The sequence below is a fragment of the Alexandromys fortis genome, unplaced genomic scaffold, assembly GCF_014885135.2.
Source record: "Alexandromys fortis isolate MF-2015 unplaced genomic scaffold, M_Fortis_MF-2015_v1.1 scaffold_167, whole genome shotgun sequence".
Classification (NCBI taxonomy): Eukaryota; Metazoa; Chordata; class Mammalia; order Rodentia; family Cricetidae; genus Alexandromys; species Alexandromys fortis.
Window position 1 is genome coordinate 2,355,628 of NW_026068050.1, and position 24,541 is coordinate 2,380,168.

The 24,541-nt window shown below is 49.1% G+C and overlaps 1 protein-coding gene across 2 annotated transcripts; it reads right to left on the minus strand.

Annotated features, from left to right (window-relative positions):
• Positions 1-1,271: 1,271 nt before the first annotated feature.
• Positions 1,272-17,739, minus strand: Dnaja4 (DnaJ heat shock protein family (Hsp40) member A4). Of its 2 annotated transcripts, none has more exons than XM_050119486.1 (8): positions 17,306-17,739; positions 16,844-16,982; positions 10,310-10,490; positions 7,790-7,894; positions 6,958-7,185; positions 5,798-6,028; positions 2,293-2,393; positions 1,272-2,203 (listed from the first exon to the last, which is right to left on the minus strand). In XM_050119486.1, exons 1-8 carry the CDS (start codon positions 17,737-17,739, stop codon positions 1,988-1,990), a joined length of 1,635 nt encoding a protein of 544 aa, XP_049975443.1. In that variant the 3' UTR covers positions 1,272-1,987. The 2 variants fall into 2 exon arrangements, with proteins under 2 accessions (XP_049975443.1, XP_049975444.1); XM_050119487.1 differs by lacking the exon at positions 17,306-17,739 and adding an exon at positions 17,073-17,225.
• Between the last annotated feature and the right edge of the window lie 6,802 nt (positions 17,740-24,541).

Consider the following 24,541-nt stretch of genomic DNA (forward strand, 5'->3'; position numbering starts at 1 on the left):
GTGAAACTGCCTGCTTGCGCTGCGCTCATCCTCAGGCCCAGCTCTCTAGAGCAGTCTATGATTATTATAATGCTGGATTATTTCCCATCTCCACCCTGTTTCCTCTGTGTCCTCAGACAGCTCTCACCCTCACGGTTCAGAGGCTCCTCAGAGCCCTTGTCCCCCATTCCCTTCTGCTCTTCCCCACTTCTCTAGCCCTCCATTGCAGTTTACCCCGACTTCTGCACTCATCCCATTCCCCAAATGAAAGCTCCCCAGGAGAAAGATCATTCCTTCTGTCTACCAGTGTGAGACAGGCTGGCACTTAACACTGTTGATAGTCAAGAAAAGAAAAAGCAAAGCCATTTGTCTCTCATAGCAGCTCAATTTTAATTTTAAATTGACAAATGTACAGGTGGGAAGGTTAAGAGACACCCTGCAGATCTGAACAAGGGAGAGCTGAACACAGTCGTGTCCCATCACTAGCTAAACAAGCTCTCCAGCAGTGACTAGGGCTCACAGCACAGGAACGGCAGCCGGAGTTGTGGTCTGGTTATAAACTGGATTAGCTGAATTCAATTTTAAGTCTGTCTTGGCCAGTGGTCAAGTGGGCATAGGTGGACTTTCTGTGCTTTGAACAAATTATGTTCCCCTAGCCAGCAAAGTTTTGGGGAGCCTGGTCCGGCTAGCTGGCTTCCCAAGCAGCCACAAGTCTGGTCTGTCATTGGACCCTCCTAGGGGAGGTGCCTGGTCTGCATCCAACTCTCTGGTGACATAGAAACAAAATAAGGGTGGATCTGGCAGGTGAGCCCAGCAGCTTCAGAAGCAGGGTGTTTAACGTTTGTAGAAAAGAAAGGAGTAGTAACAGCTAGAGGCTGAGGTAGCCTTAAAGTGCAGTCTGCCTGCCAGGAACAAAGGAGTAACTACCTGTCCCAAGCAGCTGTCACTGTCAGTGGTATTCATGCCAGCTAACTAGAAGAACTTGGTTAGTTCCGTTCTCACCAAGCATCGCAAACAGGAAGCCCTTTGTAGTATGGCTGTGCAGTGAGTGGAACGGTCTGGAGAAGAAGGTGAAGACACTGAGGGTTCTGTGCTGTTGCATACCCTTACGTCATCCGGAGACCCCAGACTGCTGTGCTGGGGGCTGAGCCTTCAGCATTCTCCCTTGGGTGCTTCTACATCGAGGCTGCCAGGAACACGGGAGGGTTTAGCCTTCTGAGGGTAAGCACTTTGGTGGGACAACATTGCAAAGGTTATCAGCAGATACTCATTAAAACCACACGAACAAGGTATGGGGTCACAGGCAGATGGCTTTATTGGCTTATTTAAAATGGGTTTGTCATCACAAGGCTTGGAAAGTTCAGAAAACTTCCTAGACAGATGGTTAGACAAACCCCTTTGTAACCACTCACGGGACAGACAGTGGGAGCTAGACTGGCCCTGCAGCTCTGAATGCAGCCTACTCAGTATGAACAGGCATGCTGGGCCAAGTGCAAGCCATGTATGTGCTTTGTATTGTCTAAGAGTGCTAGAGTCTAGATTCAGAAATATTAGCAGACCTGAGCTCATACTTCGGTGACTTTGCCAAGGGAGGAAAGGGAGAAAAACCACAGATTAGAGATGGACCAGACCTTCTTGGCCTTTGTTAGGGGCCAAGCGTTGCTATCTGGGCCGACTGTGGAACTGAACCATGGCAAAGCCACTAAGAAGCACAAAGGGTCAATGTGGTACTAGCATCTCCAGAGTATGTCCTGAAAGTACAAATGAACAGATTCCATATGCAGACTAGACACGATTGAACTTAAAACATTTAAATATAAATCAAGCTATAACTTAAGTTACAACTAGAAGAGAAACAAGAAAACCCAAAGACAACTCAGCAATGAGGACTGCTGAACACATACACAGGACACCCCAAACATGAGGCTATTAAAGCGATGCCATTTTCATTGTGCCACGTTTACATTCATCGTGTACTAGTCCGAGCAGGCCGTGCCACACCGCGCCATCATGCCGTCTGGCACTGCACACCAGCGCGGGGCCCTTCGTCGTCCTCCTCATAGGCCTCCCTGTGCTGGCGCCAGTTCTGCTCATTGGGATTGAACTCCTTCAGCTCCACCTGATCCATGTCCTCTGTGATCCTCACCTTCTGCCGCGCAGGGAGCAGAGCCTCCAGCTGAGAAAGCTTCTCCTGAGGAAGCCAGTGTTTCTCGGGGAAGACGACCTGCGGAGGTGAGCACACAGGGACATGGGGTTTCTTGGCTTTCCGTCAAGGCAGTTGATGGTGTGACTCAGAGAAAAGGCTGCACTTACTAAAAACTGTATGATCAGCATCCCTTTCTCCAGTGGGGCCTTGTAGATGGGCATTCCCTCGTTGCGCACACACTTCAGGTCTCCATGCTTTATCACCTCACCTGCACAGAGAAGATTCCTTTATGAGAAAGGAAGACAGGGAGCCTGGAGAGGCTGACTCCTCAGGACAGTGACGGTGGGCTCTACTGGCTCCGCACTGATGATGGGCAGACTACCCGGCTGGCCCACATCAGGAAGGCAGCAAGCACACTAAGACCTCTACCATAATGTGGAATGGTTTAAAATCAGGCCCCCTCACCTGGCCTTCAATAGGGCCAGAACCTGCCCAGCTGTCTCTTCAAGCGACTGTGGATGTCCCTAACACAGAGAGGGCGCCTGTGCTGCTCACGGGTTCAGGCAGAGCTTAGAAAGGGGTTCACAGGAGCCTCCCAGCTCCCTGCTCAAGGAACAGCTTCCTGAGTGATGCCAGGTGGCCCCTTGCCTGTTCACAAAGCATGTGCTCTGCTTCAGGCTGGTGAGCTGGCATATCCCGCACCACACGCTCTGCCTTATCCATGCTGGCAATATCTCTAAAGGCAACATGGAAGCTTAGAACCTGGGGCACTTAAGATGCTCCCCTAAGACTAAAAGTGTCATCTCTCGGCAGGCACGGAAGACATCCGGGATAGAGAGGTGTCTGGAAAATGTGCCCATGAAAATGGACAAAGGCTGGGCTGTAGCTCAGTTGTTCAGGGCCTTCCTAGTATGCACAAGAGCCTATGTTCAGTCTGCAGTACCACAAAACGTAAGAGATAAAAACGGACAAGAAAAAAGAATGTTGAGAGAAAAAGGGGAAGGGATAAAGGAAGCTAAGGACATCTTATTCAGCAGTTCCTCCCCAGGGGAACAGCACTCTACAGAAAGTGGTACGTCTTTCACAGGAACTTTTCAAGGTCATCAGTAGTTTTAAAATCTACAGTGTGCCAGTGCACTCTCCTTGGGGTCATCCCTGCCCATGGAGGATGGTAAGGTGACTGCGTGGCTGAACAGGCACAGGTTGTTGAGCTTTTGTGCTGTTAGCGGGGATGTTTTCTGCACCCTTTCTGTTTGTTTCCTCAGGTGCCACTTAATACTGTCCCCAGCCCAGCTCCCAAGAGCTATAGCCAAGAGTGGAAAACCATAAGGGAGAAAAGGGAAAAGCCCTGGCCACCTCTGCCAGAGGTAGCCCCTGCTTTAAAATCAACCATGAGTTCTCAAGAGATTCAACAGTGAAGGAAGGGGGAGAGAAACCAATACCAAAGGAGAAAGGAAAAGAGCAACACACACACACACACACACACACACACACGTACACACACACACACACACACACACGCACACACAAAATCCCCCAAAGAAATTCCTGTCAGGTTTTTTAGATGCCCTGCCCTTTTCCTACCTGAGCAAGGAAAAGGATTTCAAAGAGTCTGTTTCCCCTCCCTTTGGGATTCCTTCCCCAGATCCCTACTTCTATCCTTGACTCCCACCTTCCCCAGGCTGGGGCAGGAAAGGCAGAGGTTGGCCCTGCTCAGGGAATTCTGCCAGGACGCCCTGAGCTTGTCATGTCTCCACCCTTGGTGAGGAACGGACTTTTCCAAAGAAGCCATTCAAATGCTGCAAGCCCTGGCTCTAAGAACGGCTACAGTCTGGGGTCTGAGACACACAACCAGGCGGGTCCTGTTCACAGCAATGACCTGAGGCCTTGTGTGAGCCACAGGTCCTTAAACTTTCTACTTCAAGTGACAGGAGGAACTGGGCAGCTGGGAGGGTTGTGGCTCGGAGCCCGTAGAAAGGCGTCGGCTTTTAAAACGGTACAGACTGCATCACGGTGCAGTGCTTGCCAATGACCCTGGATGAAGTACGCATGCACACCACACACAGAAGAGCAAATTGGGTAAAGGGTTAGTGACAAATCTCATACTGGTGGGCCTTGTATGTTTTTATTTCTACAACATTTTGTAAGCTTGAGAAATGTTTTGTTTTTGAGACAGTCTCACTCTACCCGCTGAGCTTACAAGCCTGCTCGCACACCTGGTCTGCATGGAGCTGGGGACTGAACCTAGAGCTTTGCTCTATCCACTGAGCTACATCCCTGCACATACATACATCGTCTCCACCGAAAGAGCATCTTTCAGACTCAGCCCAGGCTGGCTTCAGTCTTGCAATCTCTGACTCCAGCATACTGAGTACTAGGATTATGTGCATATACCAACATGCATGTAAGTTTGAAACTCAGATTTTTAAAAATCACCATAAATTGATGAGTTTAGAAACGCAATCTCATTTCCCATCACCTCCAGCAAAGGAGTCAGAGGGAGGCAGCAGACAAGACTGAAGAAGGGAAGGCAGGAAGGGATTTGGGCAGAGGCAGGGGTGGTCCTGGAGGCTGGCCACAGACACAGGTACTCGCCTGCCCCACAGGACTTGGGTCTTATCACCAGCTCCCACCGCTTGTGCTGCAGGCTTATCAGCCAGTTACAACCCCCCAACCTCCTTATTGGAAACCCCTGCCTGTGCCAAGACCCCAGAGCACCTAGATTGCTCAGCTTCTTCCATATTATGCAGACACCTTGGCTGTGCACAGCTGCCTTTGCCACTAGCCCAGCCTCAACCTCAGTCCCTTCTAGGCAGGTGTTCTAGAGCCTGCATGGATCCATGACGTGTGTGAATCAGCCTTCCTGGATGCTGAGAGCCTGGGGTCCTAGGACCCCTTTTCAGCCCAGAGACAGCTCCCATGGGTGTGTGCAGTCAGTTCCTGTGGAAGCCTCTGAAGATAAGCTCACAGCTAATGTCTTCCCCCCACCGCAGGAAAATGCTATTTGAAAACGTTCTCATAGGTAACAGCTCAGAAACCAGAGGAACATACAAGAATCAGCACAGACCCTACTTGATAGAAAAGGCTTGTGATCAGCTGTGGCCACTACCAAATGTGTAAATTTTAAGCAGATCTGGAAGAGTCTAGATAAAACTTCAGGCTCAGGAGATTTTTACTTAAGAGCCCCCTTCCTACCCCAGGAAAATAGTAAAGAAATTCATCACATTCTCCAGTCATGCGTGGTAACTTCATAGCCTGAGGCCGACAAGATGCGCAGTGGGTATAGGCTCTGGCTGCACAAACGGCTACCAGAGTGGACCCAGAATCTGCAGCAGAGGACAGGATCAACTCCCCAAAGTTGTCCTCTGACCTACACACACACACAGTATATTGTAAGAAATTAAATTTAGGGGCTTGAAAGATTGTTTAGCAATTAAGAATAGGTTCTGTTATAGTTCAGGAGCAGAGTTCAGGTCCCATGTCAGGTGACTGCTTGTATGTAACGCTAGCTCCAGGAAGATCCTCTGGCCTCCACAGGTACATTTACACTGCGCACACACCCACACAAGGGCATATACACATATGCATAATTAAAAATAAAATATATCCTTAAAAGAATAAGATGACTTCATTATTTTAAAATATTTAGAGTATGGGGAGGGCGGTACCTACCTGACCTGGATGTGATAACAAGGACTCGATCATCCAGTGTTTTTATTGTCTTCTTGAAGCCACAAAGAGCTTCAGAAAGCTGAATTTTCATTTTCATGATCAAATCATGGCCTCGTCTCTGAAAGACACTATGATCCTTCTGATCAAGCACAATTATGACATCACCAGGCTCCAGCTCAGGCTCCTGATCTCCTTCTCCATGAAACAGTATCTTTTGCCCATCCTTCATACCTATGAAACATCACCCTTCGGATTAGCCACTTCTCACAGCAGACCTCAGCGCTGTTGAAGGGACCGAGATCTTTGGGGCTCTTAACTCATTACACCTCCACCTCCCGTGGGCACGGTGTTGGAGTAGCTGGGATAACTGCCTAGCAAAGGCTTTACTTCCACCACTGGCTGAGTCAAAGGCGAAGCAGGAAGAGGGCGAATAAGATCCCACATCTGACCAGATCACACTCCTAGGCCACGTGCACTCAAGTGTGTGGAGGTCACAACCCACTTCAGGCTCTGTGGCCTGAAGCCAAGAGAATGCTGGTTACAGACACAAGGTCAAGGCAGGTTTAAGTTCTTGTAGCAGCTCATGGCTTGACTTGGTCTCGTCTGATATATGACATATTTGCTGGATCAGAAATTCAGAATCAGGATCTTTGGAAAAACAGAAGGGACTGAAATGTGCCTTAAGATGATGGTACCAGATGAGACAGCAAGGAGAGGCGCTGCATTTGGGAGAATCTGGAGCAGCAGGGGGGAAGGGATGGTGCGTGCGTGCGTGTGTGTGTGTGTGTGTGTGTGTGTGTGTGTGTGTGTGTGTGTGTAGGGGGAGACAGGTCCAAAAACCTTAAAAAGCTCTGGTACCCAGTGAGCAATAAAAGCTGTTGGGAAGAATACTTTAAAAGATTCCAAAGGACACTGAGAAGGACAGGTGAGGGCAGTTGAACAATCCTGAAGTCAAGGCTTCATTGGGAAAACTTTTTAAAGTTTTTCTGTGACCTCATTGGTCCTTCCTCAGGCCTGGGAAGGTCATAGGAAGATGCCATGGAAAGGGACTCCTGGCAGTCCTTGTCTGGTAAACATGCTGCCACAAAGCCACATCTCTGACACCCCATGGATGCCATGACTAGCGCGTGAGCCCTACAGCGCTAAGTGCGCATCCTCACCTTTCTCCACGTGTACCTCGATAATCTTCTTCTCGCGGATAACTTTGGCACCGCTGCAGTTCTCACAACGGTCCTTGGGGTTGATGCGCTCGCCCTGGCCCTTGCACTCGATGCACACAGTCTGGATCTGCTGCACCATGCCCGGCCCGATCTGCTGAATATGAATCTGCATCCCCCGCCCCTTGCACAGGGGGCACTTCTCCACGGACCCCTTCTTCCCGCCAATGCCTGCAGAGGGAGATGGGAGACAACAAGCAGGAGAGCTGCATTCCTTTCAGCGGGGAGCCGCCTATCCTGCTGGGCACCGCCTTGGGGCTGTGTGGAAGGGAACAGGCAGGCAGAGCCTCTCAAGATGTTAACATCTAAACCCCAGGGCGCTCACACCCACGCCACATACTACAGGACCCAAGTCATTAGTGCAGGCTGTCACAGTTGGACTAGCTCTCTGTGGGACGACATTTGTGTGAATTATATTAACCTAAATAAGGCTTTACTGGGACACAGGCACATTCCCTCACGTGCTGTGATGGCAGAAGAAAGCCGACGATGTTTGCTGCTGCACCCTTCACAGGGAAACCGCCAACCCCCACATTAGGAGAAATGTCCAGATTTTGAAACTTTTAGGATAAATATCAACACACTGAATAGCTGTTCAACCCAGAAAAATAGAAACATTCAAACAGGTGCAGTCCCAGGTGGGACTGCAGGGTTCCCTGTTTCCAAACCCTGCTTGGCCCCCACATTTGAAAAGATGGATTATTTTTCTCTGAGCTAGGAAACAAGTAGAAACAAGAGATCTTAGTGTGAGAGTCGTTCCAAAATCAGTTTTTACCTTCACATTTCTCACAGATCATATTTTTCTGGAGGGCCAGTTTCTTAGTGATTCCATTATATAAGTCTTCCAGCGTTACCGACAGCTGGTGCACAACATTCTTGCCTGCCGAGGGAGAAAGAGCCAGTTATGGACTGATCCGACCGTGGCCTTACTATACATCATGACCCTTGCGGAGTCCCTATTGCACAATATTAGTTGAAGATGTGTTACATTTGTTTAATGCTGTGGAACATTTGTTTAATGATGCAAGGATGTGTTGCATTCTTTGTGCTGTATTTGTTTAACTCAGTGAAGCTGTGTTACTTTGCCTGTCTAACACTGATTGGTCTAATAAAGAGCTGGATGGCCAATAGCAGGGCTGGATGGCAGAGAAAATAAATAGGAGAACTATGAGAAGATCAAGGAGTGAGAAAAGAGGAGGCCTGCTACCCAGCCAGCCTCTGAGTAAGAAGTAAAACAAGATAGGCAGAAACAGAGGAAAGTAAAAGTCCAAAGGCAAAAGGTAGACGGGATAATTTAAGTTTAAAAAAAGCTGGCTAGAAACAAGCCAAGCTAAGGCCAGGCATTCATAAGAAAGAAATAGACTGTGTGTGTGATTTATTTGGGACCTGGGTGGTGGGCCCAAAAAGAGCCCAGAGAATAAAAAACAAGTCCCCAATACTCAGAGCTGGGGCCAAGCCCCTCCTCCCCCAGAGAAGTAAGGCTTCAGCATCCAACCAACCCATCCTCCAGGTGCCCTGCCAAGATGGAGAACTTCCACCTGTCAAAAAGCCTCCACCTGTTTTCTGAGAGCACATCTGAGGGCAGGGAGACATGAAGTCCTCCACGGGACAAGCCCTTTCCTCAGATGAAGGTCTGAGTCTCCTCCACTGACTCTTGCACGGGCACCAGGCCTCTTACTCTCCAAGCCCTCCTGCATACATGGCCAAGCAGCAGTGCTTTCTCTGACCAAATCTTATACCCGCATGCAGGATGGGGGAGGGGAGCCTAGCCCGCAGGGTGCAGTACACCTGCTTCCGGGGACCAACACAGCAACACCTTCCTTGCTGCCCAGGTGTTCTGGGCGTCACTAGGACAAGGTGTCCTGGTTTATTGGCTGCCAACTTTGAGAGATGACTTAATTAAGGGCGTGAAGCTTTTTATTTCAGGACAGCTAGGGAGCTGGGCAAGAGAATGCCCGGAGTTTTAATCATGTCCACACTGTCAATTACACGAGCAGGCAGAACACCCAGAGGCGGGGACAGATTTTCCCTCATAAGCACTGTGATTTTCAGAACACTGTGTGCACAGAATCGACACCCATGCTTTTTAAAGTTCAAGGCCAATTATAATGTGAGAACAAATACACTCACCCAGGGTTTCTCACGGACCAAAGTCACACGTCTTAAAACTAATGAAGGACACATTTCTCCTGATTTTATCTAGCAGTGTAGTGGGCCTGGCTGTAAATGGCTTTAGGATCCAAAGTGGATTATCAGCAGTGAACTGGCAGGGGAGGGGCTGTGGGCCAGGGAGAATTCGACAACACAGCAGGCACTGCTGGCAGGCAGGGGATGAGGAGGAGAGGATGGAGCACAGTGGGCAGGGTGATTTATCTAGCGTGCACCAAGCTCTGGGAGGCAGAAGCAGGAGGATCACAAGTTCAAGATCATCCCCCAGCTACACAGGGAATTTGAGGGCAGCCCAGGACACATGGAACCCTAACTCAAAAAGAAAGGAGGTATGGGGGAGGAAGAGGATAAGGGGAAGATGAACCCAAGGCAGCAGGGGGTTGGGCTCATTTACCTCCCGGGGTTGAAGCTGTTAACCAGAATGGATTTTGAAACGGTTATTTATTTTACAAAGATTTTAAAACAGAGGTCAACTCTGTCTCTTAGAAAATCTGATGTTGGCTGGGTATGAGGCCACCCTGAACAGGGCAGTGTCCCATCACAGTAATGAGAGAGCCTACAGGCCCTGGCTGGGATGGGGCCCAAGAGTTGGTGAGAAGTAGTGGTGGGAGGGAAGAGGGAAGAGGGCCACTCTTGACAGATTTGTTAAGCACTGAGGGGTCAATTTTGTCCCTTTGGACACCTTTGGTGCCTGATCCAAAACAGACTGACTTGACCTTCCAAGGGTATCACTATGCAACTCCAGCTGGCCTAGAACTCAGTAATACTCCTACCCCGGCCTCCTGGATGCTAGCAGTACACGTGTTCCTCTATTCTGTCTATAATCCCATCCCCTCTTTTTATGTGGAACACTGGAAAGGTACACACAAGAGCTTCCAGCAGCCTGAATACTAAAATTCAGAACTATTTTAAAAATCCCCAAATACCACAAGCACACCCTTTTAAAGCATACATCTCGATTCCTGCATCATGTACAATATAAAGCTTGCTTACATGTTCACAAACATTACAGGCTAGGAAGACAGCTCAGAGGGTGAGGGCATTTACCACCAAGCACACACACACACACACACACACACACACACACACACAAATAAATGGGAAAAATTAAGTTAAAACCATTTACCTCTTCTCTCTCTAGTCATCCGTCCTCCACCACCAAAGAACATGTCAAAGATGTCCATGGGCGAAGAGAAGCTGGGGCTACCCGAGCCCCCTTCTTTAATTGCCTGTTCTCCACCTTGGTCATAGATGTCTCTTTTCTTTGGATCTGAAAGTACTTCATATGCCTGGGATATAAGTTTAAACTTTGGGAAAAAAAATGAGAGATTTAAATGAGTCCCAGAGAGGTTTGAGATATTTTCCTATATGCAAGCCTACCTCCAAATGTAATCACAAAAGCCTGTCCCTCCAGCCATTAGTCTACATATTTGCTGTCTTTTTTAAGTGGGACGGAAGGGACAAACATCATAAAGAAATTTGTTCCGGGAACAGGGTTAGAAATAGGAAGGGGGAAAAAACTTGTTTCCACGCAGGCAGAACCAGCTAGAAGACATGGGGTACCCCTGGAGATAGGAGACCCAGCAAGGCTTCACCTATAAATGGCTGCAGCCCAGGGCTCCAGGTGCCCCAGGGTTTCCAGCTACCGGGACCACTTTCCTAGTTTACAGGTGTGAAATTCAACCACAGCCATCTGTGAGCACCTGCTGGCATGCCAGCTGCTGCGTGTAGACCTACACTGCCCCTCGCGGTCCTGCCCGACAATCCTGGTGGGCATGGGGGAGATGTCCACCTGCCTTACCTGTCAACAATTCCTGTGGCGCTATTCCCCCAGCCGCCACTCCTGAACTTGGTGACAGATAGAGTACCCCATGTGTGGCACACCTGCCAAAAATTTATCACCAGAAGCCAACTGTAAGGAAAGAACTAGTAGATGGGCAGTGGTGGTGAACGCCTTTAATCTCGGCACTAGGGAGGCAGAGAGGCAAGAGGATCTCTGAGTTCGAGGCCAACCTGGTCTACAGAGTGAGTTCCAGGACAGCCAGGGCTACACAGAGAAACCCTGTCTCAAAACCCAAAAAATTAACAAACAACAAAAAGAACTAGGAAACCCAAATTGAGGGAGAGACATTCTGTAAATCTAAAAGACAGGACAACTAAATAAACCAAACACAGAGGTTCGTTCTGGGATGTATTACACACAGGGAAAGATGGTTAGAAAGGATGCTCTTGGAACAAATGGGGAAATATTAAACATGTTACCATGTGAAAGTCATACGTTTGCTAATTACTGTGGTGTCCTTTCTCCCAGGGAGAGTATGCTGCAAGCAGTATTTAACTGCATATTATTCACAAAAGCTCTAGCATGGACAGCTATGTGACCATTTATTTGTCGTTGTGGAGGGTATGTTTCCAGTCACGTTCTTCTCTTAAGTATACGCACCTTCCTAAAATAAGACATACACTAAAACATGCAGTTCTGTCCTCTGCCACCTTGTGGCCTGGCTCCTTTCAGCCTGTTCCGCACCAAGCCTGTGAACTGTGACCCTACCAGGCCACCATCCTTGCTGCCAACTACAACCCAACTCTGCCTTCCTCTCCTCTCCGGCCTCTGCTGTTTTTGTTTTGTTTTTATATATGGTCTCACTTTGTAGCACAGGCTAGCCTAGAACTCACTGTCACCCAGGATGATTTCAAACTCACAAGTCTTCCTGCCTCCATCTTCCAAGTTCCTGATCCCAATTCTGGCTCTGGTCCACTGCCTTGTTGCTCTTTCTGAAACTGAACCATGTGCCCCAGGGGTCCCTGTGACAAGCACAGGTCTTCCTGTCTCTGCTGGAAGCCTCCTTTCCCAGCCCACCCACAAGTCCCAGCTTTCACGCTGCAAGCCCACCTGCGGTCTCTCAGCCCCACCAAGGCAATATTTTCTATCAAGCTATACCATCTATCTTTTATTCTGTTTTATTTTTTATTTTTTTTATTTTTTATTTTATTTTATTTTATTTTTTTTTTTGAGACTGGGTTTCTCTGTGTAACAGTTCTGAATATCCTGGAACTCTCTTTGTAGACCAGGCTGGCCTCTAACTTACAGAGATCTGCTGCCTCTGCCTCCTGGGTGCTGGGATTAAAAGGCGTGCGCCACCACCGCCCTGCCTCACTGTACCATCTACTACTCTTGCTATGGCCCACTGTGAGAGAAGCCCCATGAAGACAGGGTTTCTGTCAACTTGGGAGTACTAAGGGCATCCCTAAGCCTACAACTGTGTCTGCCATTTGGATGATATTTGGCAAATATTTACTAAATGAAGAGCTCAATTCTGGAAGTTCAGAGATGAATAAATGAGGTTGACTCTTGGCCCTCCTGAGGCTGATTTTTTACTCTGAAGGACAGAAGTGTGTGTGTGTGTGTGTATGTGTGTGTGTGTGTATTACATATCCCTATGTGCGTGTAGGCTCCCCTGGAGGACAGAAGGGGACATAAGAATCCCCCTGGTGCTGGAGTTACAGGGGGCTGTGAGCCACCTGACCTGGGTGCCAGGGACCCGTGCATGGTAAGCGCTCTTAACTTCTCAGCCATTTCTGCAGCCCCCAGGAGGGAATGCTTACCATGCAAACCTGATGACCCAAGTTCAGATCCCCAGAGCACACACAAAAGCTGTTGTGGTGTGCATCTGTAATCCTCCAGTACTATGGGAAGAGACAGGGGTTGCTCTAGGGCCAACTAGCCTGGAGTACTCTGCAGAGTAGCAGAAACAAGAAAGACGCAGCTTCAAAAGCAAGGCAGAAGGCAAGTACTGACTCCAAAAATTGTCTCCCCTCCACCAGAGGCTGTGGCATGCTGCACCTCCATGCTAACACACACAGAACCATCAGCATCATAACCCAGCAATTAGATCTTTAGACAAATTAATTCCTATAATTTTTTTTCAAGGAAGTATCATCCACTACCATTGCTTTCCTCAGCAAAACAAAACCATAAAACACACCAACCTGAGACAGGGGTTCTGTAAACAGTTTGGAAGGTCAGGAAGTAACTAGGCTGCCTGCCCCTGGGGCTTCTGGGCTCTTTGAAAGCAAGGATGCTCCAGGAGAGGGCCTACTAAAACACTCACCAAATACCCAGAATGCCCCCAAAGAGGCTTGGACCTAACAGACAGACTGAAGAATGAACAGAACTGCCCTGTTACTTGGTGGACTTCAACTGCAGGTCAGACCTGATGGGACAGAGGCCCCAAATGCTGGTAAGAGGTCCTCCTACCTCTGGGGACCCCGTACTCCAGGGTCTAACTCAGCTCCTATGAAGGTCTCCTTTCTTCCCAGTTGGGATTAGGGTTCTCTGATCTTTACCATAGACCCTTCATGTAATTCAGCTAAGAAATGGCTCTGAGAACCACATAGCTTATGATAAGTTATTAAGTGAAGAAAAAAGAAAGCCAGGTATATTAGCTCATCCTATAGTCCCTGCACCCGAGGAGGCTGAGGCAGGAGGGTTGCCATGAAGCCACCTGCACTGCTAGATGAGACTGTAACAAAGTGAGATCAGAAACAAAAGGAAGGGTGAGTGGGGGTGGGGGTGATTGGAGAGACACCCAGTCGGACCAGGCATGCTCTGAGTGGCTTTTCTTCTATACTCTGAAACTTCCTAGATTTTCCTTTTTCTTTAAGGCAGCGTCTAACAAATCCCAGGTTGCCCAAGAACTTACTATATAGCAAAAATAGCCTTGAACTTCAGATCCACTTGCTTTTATCTCCCAAATACTAGGATTGCAGGCATATACCATGACACCTGGCTGTTGTGGCACTGGGCACCAAACCCTGGGGCCCTGTGCATGCTGGGTAAGCACTTTACCAACTGAGCTATAGCCCAGCTCATACTCTGAAACTCTGTACTGTTACAGTCTGCCAAGAGCTTTATCTTGAAAACCTGTCACTCAAACTAAAATTTACAATGGAACTGGCCAAAGGACCAGACACGTCTCAATAAATGATGTCCTCTCGCTATTCCTGAAAGGGACTATTGCTGGCCTGCCCCTCTGGGTCTTGCAGAAAACCAACTGCAGCTAGAACAAGCACAGACTCCATGCAGGGCAGAGTGACGACAAACACAAGACTGCCCACTGCTTAGCAACACAGGACAACAGAGCAGAAAACAAAGACCAACACTGAGGGCTTCCCAGCTGTCCCAGGACAAGGTGGGAAAGCACAGAGTCTAGTTGTGAGGACGACCTTAATAATCTAGTGACAAACTTAGGTGAAAAAAACCCAGCAAATTCCCACCCACAGCATATAAAGGAGTCTAAAACTACACACAAAATCCTCACAAAAACCTGGGGAAAAGACCTGGAAAAGCCGGCATGGTGTGCCCAGCACATCTCAGGACAGGAGAAGCTATGTGATGAGTGATGGAGTGAAGGAGCCTCCTGGGATCTCTCTAGCAGTTTCTACAGATTGCGATTGCGTCCCCAGTCTCCTCACCCCCGCTGCTCCGCAATCCACAGTTCCCCCAGTCCTCCTCCACTCTGGCTTTCCCCCTACTTCTGGAAACGCTCCTGCATACATGTGGAATTACAGAATTAAAGTCTTTCTTCTCCTGACCTCAGGCATGAATAGACCCCACCCACCCACCCACTCATGCGGAACGTGCACAAGACTAATAAGGTCCATCACGGTAGGATAGGGATGAGGGTTGGTCGGCCAGTCTGTGGTCAGGAGCAACCTCTGCCAAGATGTCTTAGAAAAGAAGTAAAAGAAATGGATCACCTCCTCGTGGGAAGTAGAGAGGGAGATGCATTTCCAAAAGTGGGTACACACTGCCCCACTCCCCGCAAAAAAGATGGACCTGCCCCTTCTCACTGTGTAAAAGATTTATTTAATACTAACTTGGATACCTGGCTATAAACAAATATTCGTTTCAAACAAAGGGCAAATGACCTGCCCAGGCAGGTAGGTACTATGTGAAGAGGGCAAATGTAACCACACCAAATGCACCCTCATCTCAAACAGTATGCAAATGGGGAACTGCTTGGTGAAGGTGATGTGACTGGAGCCAGAGTGGAAGGCTTTCCCCCACGCTGCCTGCTGAACATGATGTCAGAAGCCTAGCAGCTCTCCTTAAAGGAGACTGCCCGCAGGGCTGGAGAGATGGCTCAGCAGTTAAGAGCACTGGCCACTCTTGCAGAGAACTAGGGTTCAATTCCCAGCACCAATATGGTAGCTCACAACCGTCTATAACTCCAGTTCCAGAGGACCCAACACCTGACCTCCAAGGGCACCACAGGCAGGCACATGGTGCACAAATACACACTCGGGCAAAGCACCCATACACACAGAAATATCAAAAAGAAAATGGCAGCGACAGACAACCAGGAACTGAGGGAATACCTGTGCGAATCCCCGACACAATGCCGGTGATGTTAAAAGCTACAGTAAGCCACCTAAATATAGACCCGAGCACACAAACGGGTAGAACGGGCTTACAGCGAAGTGCCTGAAACTTGTGACAGCCACGTTCGGCACATGTGGCTAAATATAAATATTCTATCATTGCCACCACCAGCCAGCCTTCCTTAAGAAGTTTGCCTGCTCCAGCTTGGAATTACAAAGACAGACAGGCATTTTGATCCAAGTGTCATTTCCACAGGTCTAAATGCTAGATGGGATGGATGACTGTGGCCCCAAAAGCGGTCCAGACGCCACTGCTATCAGCTTCTACCACGGCACTCACCCCCAGACCCCCAAACTCATCTGGGACATCCAAAAGTTTTTTTGCTCCCCCTTTTGGTTTGCTTGTTTTCTTTTTTAAATAGCAAATGTGAAGGGAAAAACAAAAACAAACAAACAAAAAAAACGGGATAGCTAGCCAGCTCTCCTTACAATGGCTGGTACACTTAGTCGCCTATTCAGGTGGGGCATGTCCTCTTTGGGAACAAAATGAATGTTTTATTTCTGTAAACAGGATGAAAGGTTTAATTTAGGTCATTAATACGCAGGGCATTTTAGCCTATTATCTGTAGGTACTTATGGTCAACTGCGGGTCATTTGTCACAGGAAACCCGGAGTTCTCACTATAAACAGATGTGTCAAGTTACAGACTTCTGCATCCCTGTTTAACAGCAACCAAAAAAGTGACAATTCAGTGTCCTAAAACTGGATACAGGCAGGAGGTGGCCTCACAGATCACATCCACTCATTTCCTCTCAAAAGGGACACTGAGTTTGTCTAGGGTACAACTGAGATCACAGAAACTCATCCCTAGGGCTTATGCAACAAATGGAATATAAACACAAAAGTAGTTCGCTACCAGCCGTGCCCTCCAAGCACAAGCACGCAGCTTCTGTTCACCCGTGCCGGGGTTTCTGGTTTGCTGGCGTCCTCTCCCACAGGAATGCCAGCAGGAGCTGTGAGAGCTGGGCTCGCACAGGTCAGTGCCGGAGCCCACCAGGGTCCTCACAGCCGGGAGGCAGAGGCTCCAAAAACACTTGTAGAGTGGCTGCTGGGGCTCGCAGCCCGCACCAGTCGCACCCGGCTAGGTGTCCCCCACTGACCGCGCCCCGCGGCCTCCCTCGGACTGGCGCGGCGCCTGCAGACAGCCTCCGCGTCGCCGTCAATAATTCACAGCCCGGGTCCTCCCGTGACCCCGGCGCCCCGCGCAGCCCCGCACCTTCTCGCCCTCATCCGGGTTCTTGTCCGGGTGGTACTTGAGCGCCAGCTTCCTATAGGCCTTCTTGATCTCCTCCGGGGACGCGCTGGGCTTTACCCCCAAGATGTCATAGTACTCGGTTTCCTTCACCATCTTGTTTCTGCGGGGTGGGGCGGGCGAGGCGGGTCAGCGCGTCCCCGACGCCCCCGGGGCCCCCGGCCCGCGCCCCCGCCGCCGGCCTGCGCGTCACCGTCTCGGTCGCCGCCGCTCCCGGGGCTTCGTCCCGAGCGTGCGCCCGGGACCCACTTGCGCGCCCGGCACAGCCGCACTCGAGCCGCCGGCGCCTCCGCCGCGGGCTTTTATTCGGCGCCGGCGGAAGGTTCCGCTAGGAGGCGTGACGCCACAAAGACCCAGAACCTTCGCGGAGGTTCCGGCGGCTCCTGGGGCTCGGTTCTCTGGCCAGCCCGGCGCGCGCGCGCTCACCCGCTCTCCTCGGATGTCTGCTCCTCCGGCTGGCCGTCCGACTCCCCGGAGCTCCAGTTCTGACTGCCGCCGCGGGCCATGGTGGGGGGCTCCGGTTTCGGGGTGGAGGGTGCCCGCTGCCGACTGTCACGCCGCCCCGAGGCCGGCCCCTTGCCCTTGCGTGGGTCCGCGGGGTTGACCCTCTCTGGGATCCGCTGGCCTGCAGGAGGACCTCGTGTGCGCGAACCCTGGGCGGGGAGCTTGGACTGGAAGGGTTGTGAGAGTGCAGCCGGCCCCACCCGGCCTCTGCCCCGGGGTGTGGCTGCCTTCTGTTCGGTCACTGCAGGGGTGTGCTCTGGGGCCTGCCTCGGATTGTTGCATTTTTGAGGGGGTTGGGGATGGCTGCCCTCTGTGGTGGTGTCGAGATCCTGCGGTTGCTGTTTCCCCCTAGGCATCTTGAAGGCTGGATGACCCTTAGCCTTTGCAGGTGTGAACAGTGGTCTTCAAGTGGCCCGAGTTTGGGCCCTGGTCTTTCTACTGCCCACACCTGGAAACCTCATAACTACCCCAAGGGTGAGGAGTGACGTCTCCCAGCTGTAAGCAGTGTTGACGTCTGTCACGTGTGAGCAGTGACATCTCCCAAGTCTCTCAAGGATGGGCAGTGATCCTTCTTTTCTCAGGAGTGGGTATCCCCTTCCCCAACATATCAGTGCACAAAACGACCGAGGTAGAACCACACTTGGTGGGTCCAGTAGTCCGGATGTAACGGGTGCCGAAGCGGACAAGGAAGGCCAGGCGGTCCAATCTTCAACTTCTCTAGGCTGCTCTCAACGGGTGTCATGATCGTGACTACTGAAATTTGTGGGCGTGGAACGGTCGTTGTAGCGCTATCAGAAGACTGCAGGCCCCTCTGGCCTAAGCTACCTAGGGTTCTGTTGGTGCAATACTACCTAGGAGAGGAAGCCGCCCTGCCAGCTCCCTGGAATCCTCTGACCTAGGTTTTGATCTGGCGGCTGAAGCTCCTCTCTCATGCGTGCCATAGGGATACAAACGACTTAATACCCATGAGAAATTAAGCCAGACCACTAGCTTCTGTTCCTAGGAACATGGCTCAGGAACATGGCTTTTCTACCTCTCGATCTTGCTCCTGGAGAGCAGTAGCCGCCTTTGACTGTTTCAGAGCTGGAGGTCAGGAATGTGGGGACCCAGTCCCATATCTTCTCTCCTACACGAACCTCTGCCTCTGGGCTTAGTTCTCCACTACTGGGACGTGTTCATTGTAGAGTGCTCAAATCCCTCAAGGACACCTACAAGGATCAAACAGGATGATGTCTATAGAGCTAGTCAGAACCTGCCTGGCTCATAGGGATCACTTGGAAACTTTTCCTCCTGTATTTTTCTTTTTTTCCTGTTTTTTGTTACTGCTGTTGCTTTTGAGACAGGGTCTTACAACATAGCCTAGACCACCCTTAAACTCAGGATCCTTCAACCTCAGTCTCCAGTGCTGGGATTACAGGCATGAGGCATTATGTTAGCTCATCTGAAAACTTCTAAAACTCTAACCTACATCCAGACATTGCAGAGCTTCCAGGTGGAGTGCAGGTGCCCTGTCAGGTGGGCCCAGGGTTGAAGCCAGAGCTGGGAACAGACAGCCTCACATTCTTGTGTGGATGAATTATTGGTAGGATGGATATGGGTGGAAAGTGTCTCACTGAGCAGAACTTGGGCACGGAACTGGACTGTGAATTCGGGTAGCAGGGATGCCTGGTTACAAATCCAGCATTACTTTTGTCTTTTTTAAGACAGGGTCTTTAAGACAGGGTCTTAGTTTATCTTAGTTTATAGCCCAGACTGGTCTCAAACTTATGGTCTTAAGCTTCCAAGTGTTGAGATTACAGGTGCCCAGCACCTTCCTAACTGTGTTCTTAGGCAGGTGAGTCTTTCTGAGTTTACCACCCACCTGCTTCAGCCATTATGTGCTGATGCTCTTTTTTTTTTTTTTTTTTTTTGACAAGGTTTCTCACTGTGTATCCCTGACTGTCCCAGAACTCATCATGTAGACCAGGCTGGTCTTGAACTCACAGAGATCCACCTGTCTTTTTCCTCTCAAGTTCTGTTTAAAACTTGGACTCTTTTTTTTAAAAAAATCTAAGCTAAATGCAGATAAAAATGTTCTTCATGAACCTCTAGACTTTCCTCTGAGCCTAGATCTGAAAAGGCTGTGTCTCTAAGATGACCCCAGCCTCCCTTAAAATTCCTGCCTGAAAAACTCAGGCTGGCAGAGAAGCATTAGCTCACATCTGTGATTAGGGACTCCCAGTCTCCTTCAGAGGGTGGACCCCTGACTGGTCCCTGTGCACACAGCCACCCAGGTTCCTTTATACCACCCTGGCCCCATAGAAGCCCTTCTCGTCCCTCTCCCTCCACCCTCATCCTTTCTGTAAAAGTCCAGGTACTTTCATGCAAATAGAAGTTGAAATCTATTCCCACAGGATTCTTGCAAAAATTATTACTGACCAAAATCTGTCCTTAACACTTTTTTGAATGTTAGCTTTGTTTATCTTGGTTTTGGCCTTTGTCTTTTGAGACGAGGTCTCATGGAGTCCAGCTGAAACTGGCTGTAATACCAGAAATGACATTGACCGGCAGGGCTGATCCTTCTGCCTCTGCTTCTGTCTTTGACAAAGACTTTGATGATCTGAACTGTTTCCTAGAATTCCACCTATGAGGATTTGATGTTATAGATGCAAACTTTATCAGTTACATGTTTATCTTCATGGTTGCCCCCCCCAAAAAAAAAAACTGTTGCCGATGGCATTGGTTTCCCAGTCTCAGAGAACAATGCAGTTTCCTTAGCGAGAATAAGGACGATAGTACTGACTTGCAAGAATAAAGTGAGCCTGGTGGTACATAAAGCAGTGGGAAATGTGGGCCCAGTTCCACTACCTTCTCTTCCAAATGGGGAAATTTTTAAACAACATGTCCAAGCAGAAGGCACAGGATGAGCCTTGTTCCCCACTCCTGATGTCGGGCTATCTGACCGGGCAGGAGGGAAGTCAAGCATGGTAGCTCTCGTCCAGGGAATCTGGCCCGAGTCCTCTACAGACTGACAAGGAAGAGCCATGTCTGGTAGGGAAAGGGACAAGAAGGACTTGGTGGCGAAGGGGCAAAGGCCAGACACCAAGGAGTAGGAAGTACCTTGAAGAGAGGTGGGAAGGAAGGAGCCATGTTTACAATGGCGACCCAGAGCTCAGAGAAAACAGATCCCTGGTGTCTTAGGCGCTTGTTGCTTCTCCTCTGATGGGCCCTGGGGAACAAGGGTTACTTTCTGGGAGGAGTAACAACAATAAGCAGTGGCTATGAGAGCTGGGTGTGCCCCCCCTGGAGAAGGCTGAGCTTGGCAAACAGGTTTGAGTGGCTGGCTCAAAGAAAGTGGGGAGAGAAAAGGAGGGTCAAGGAAAGGCCTTGGGGAGCACCTCCCTGGAGGAGATGGAAAGAGGATGAATAGCCATTAGTGAGGCCACACACACACACACTCCAGAAAATGGAAAGCAGCTGAGGCTCAGCGAGAAGGGCAGAGAAGACCGCTCCATCCTCCAGAACCTAGGGCGGCAGGGCTGGTACTTGGCAGGGGAAGACCCGGGCCCTTTCCAATGACGGGGGTGTTAATTTATTGTCTTACACAGTAGTTGCCATCCACACCATTGTTTCACTATCACAAGGAACTTCTTGTGTTAGCATTTGACTCTGGGCAAGCAATTAACTCTCTGCCTGGGCCACTCCTTTCTCTCCTTAACAAAATAAGAAGAGCCCCTAGTTCAGGAGCACCTCGTTCAGCCTGATGGCAGACTCCTATTCCAGGGGCTGAGAATCCTGCTTGGTGCTCTGCTGAGTACGACCAAGGCTGACCTGGACACCTTTGTGCATCTCTGTCTCCAAAAGTAAGAAGAGGGCTTTGACTATAGCATCCTCCTATGCATGCATGAAGACCCGAGTTTGACTTCCAGCACCCACATGAAAGCTGGGCATGGCAACACCAGCCAATAATCCTAGCATGAGGGAGACACAGGAGGATCCCTGGGGCACACTGGCCAAACACTAATCAGTGAGCTTCCAGGTTCAAAAGATGCCTTGTCTCAAAAAATAAGACGGAGAGCGATTGAGGAAGACCCTTTATGTCCACCTCCAACAAGCATAAAAATAGCTGCAAGGATGACAGTGTTTGGCTAGCATTCAGATGCCCTAGGTTCAATCCTCAGCATTAACTATGGAAGGAAGGGAAGGAAGAATGGGGGAAGGAATAGAAGAGGAAGGAGAAGAGAAAAGGGAAGAGGGAACACTGAAAGGGTAGAGGGGAAGGCCAGAGGCAGCTGTCTCAATGGCTGTTGTAAATTGAATGGAGAATGTATAAAGGGCTCAGCATACACAATAGATGGAGCAGGTGATCATGCCGTGGTTGTGTGTTCCTGGTCTGTGGTGACACCTGGGTCCTTGAGTAGCTCACAGGCTCGCAATGCCTGAGTATCTGGGTGACCCATGGAGCACTCACACCATAGGAATTTAAAAGAACTCATTGAAAGAGCCACTTTTTACTTCTAGGTTAAATTTTAACTTCAGGAAACTCACCATGTTGTCATAACATCCATCTTTTCATTCTTCTAATTTTCGTAGTGAGAAGTTATAAAACATTTTATTCTTGTTTTTTGTTGTTGTTTTGTTGTGTCCCCCCCCCCCCCCGCCAAAACAGGATTTCTGTGTGTAACCTTGACAGTGTGTCTTATTCATAAACACCATTTAAGTGTTTGGTGGTGGGGTCTCTTAAAACAGCTGCAAGGTTTTTGCAGCTAAAGCTGAGTCAGGAAGCCTCCCTTAAATAAGACACACTTGCCTCTAGCAAAAAGAGCCTACCTACTCTTTTCTGCTACCAAAAAGCGGTGCTTAACTCTGTTCTTTTGTGTTTAAAATTACTTTCCAAGCTCTTTCAGGTTTTATGTGGATGTAGTTGTCCATGTTGGCACCATTCTGTTGGCAGAGGTTTCTGTCTCACTTGGTCCCACAGCCATTCAGTCCCAAAGAAATACACAGAGGTCTACATTAATTATAAACTGGTTGGCCTATTAGCTCAGTCTTTCTTATTAACTAACTCTTATATCTTAAATTAGCCCATGGATTCTTGTCTGTGTTAGTCACGTGGCTTGGTACCTTTTATCAGTGAGGCATTCTCATCTTGTACTCTCTGTGTCTGGGTGACAACTGCAGACTGAGCCTTTCCTCTTCCCAGAGTTCTCCTGTGCCACGCCAACATGGCAACTGTCATTCTTCTGAGCAAGGCATGTCGGGATTAACACACAACACAGTTTCAGGTTCTGCAGACAAGCCTTTATTCCACTTTCTCACACAGTATATATAGCCCTCAGAAGGGGAGGCCAAGCCAGCAAAAGCAGGAAGCTCATCACCATAACTCAATGGCTTAGGGGTAAACATCCTTAGAAACATGGCTGAAAACAACAGATTGTTCCTGTTTTCAACCAACCACAAGAGTGCAAAACAGATCAAGTGGGGGTGCAAAGGCCTGTCCTCTAGGGACCCAACACTCCTGTTCTGGTTGCCCCACCTATACTTCCTGCCTGGCTACTGGCCAATCAGTGTTTTATTAAACCAGTACAAGTGAGAAATCTCTATAGGGTACAAGACCATTGTCCTACAGCAAGGCTGCACCACCACTGACCAGCTATAAAACATTTTTTGAGTTATTGTGTCTTTTAGATTTTAATTTGGAGACAGTTTGTTCTTCTGAAGCGTAGATAGATTCTTAATTGTCAAGAAAATGTTAGATTCAAAATGACCATGGATTTTATGCATCAGACTTGCATTGTAATGAAATCATATATGAAAAATGACAGTCACTATAGAAAAACTACAAATATTTTCTTCTGTTATACACTTGTGATTGATTTTTTAAAATGCCTTTATTGAGAAATAATTGGCACACAACAAATTGCACATAAAATACACCATTTAATACATTTAGGTATCCTTAAATACCTCCATTAAACCATCCCCTTAATTGAGATAGTGAACATAGTCACAACTTCCAAAATCTCCTCCTGTGTGGTTTCAAGATGGCCTGCCCGAGCTTGTAGCTGAACTGGAGCCACACCCTGTTTTAGTCTTTGAAGAATAAACCCCTCAGTACTTGGTGCTATGCTGACTCTGTCAGTTCCTGGCTGGGTAACCAAGTTACTTCATTGCTTAGGTTGTTTTGTTTTGATCTGTGAAAAAGTACCTGCCTCACAGGGTTGTAAGGAATGCCGATAGATAATAAAGCCAGTCGATGCTGGCCATTGTTACTCGCTACAAAGCACTGGACCTTGATGTAAAAAAGCCATACGGGGGTGGGGTAGGGGTGGGAGTCATAGGTAGTTCAGTAGGTAAAAGTGTTTGCTGCACTAAGTCCTGAGGATTCTCCTAAAAGCCAGAGGTGTGGCAAGAGCTTGTGTAATGTTTGGGAAGATGAGAAGCAAACACAGGAGTCTGTCGCTGGAAGCTCAAAGACCAGCCAGCCTGGTGGAAGAAAGGAACAACAAAGATGGGGAAGGTAAGGCTTGACATGGTGGCTCATGCCTTCAGTTGCAGGAGGCAGAGGCAGAGGCAGAGGCAGAGGCAGAGGCAGAGGCAGAGGCAGAGGCAGAGGCAGAGGCAGAGGCAGAGGCAGAGGCCAGAGGCCAGAGGCCAGAGGCCAGAGGCAGAGGCAGAGGCAGAGGCAGAGGCAGAGGCAGATCTCTGAGATTGAGGCCAGCCTTGTGTACAGAGAGAGGTAAGTTCCAGGACAGCCAGGATTACACAGAGAAACCCTGTCTTGAAACAAAAAAGGCAGAAAGAACCAAGACAACCCCACACACATGCTGTGACATGTGCACACCCACATTTGCCCACAGGAATGTGTGTACATACACATACATGTACACTTACACAAAACCAAATAGGACAGAAGTTTGGAAAACCACTCCCTTCTCCAGGGGAATCAGCTTCTTATCACCTCCATTCTTCCACATGTCCTAGGATGGGAAATGTGTATGTCCAGATGATTGGTCATCTTGTCAGTCACTTGAGACACCTCTGCACAGGTCTCTGAGGGTGCTTCCAGAGAGGGAAGGCTCACCTTCAGTGAACTGGGATGCTGGACTGAATAAGAGAGACAAAGATCCAGTTGAGCATCTAGCTGCCTTGTGCTCCTGTTCACATGCCTTCCCGGCC

What these genes read in the sequence shown, in the direction of transcription:
- Dnaja4 (XM_050119486.1), bottom strand. Translation starts at nt 17,739, where the DNA reads ATGCCTAGGGGGAAACAGCAACCGCAGGATCTCGACACCACCACAGAG. An exon ending in CAGACATCCGAGGAGAGCGG is followed by an intron (nt 16,983 to 17,305) that starts GTGAGCGCGCGC and finishes CCCACCCCGCAG; the next exon opens with AAACAAGATGGTGAAGGAAA. An exon ending in TGCTGATCATACAGTTTTTA is followed by an intron (nt 2,204 to 2,292) that starts GTAAGTGCAGCC and finishes TCACCTCCGCAG; the next exon opens with GTCGTCTTCCCCGAGAAACA.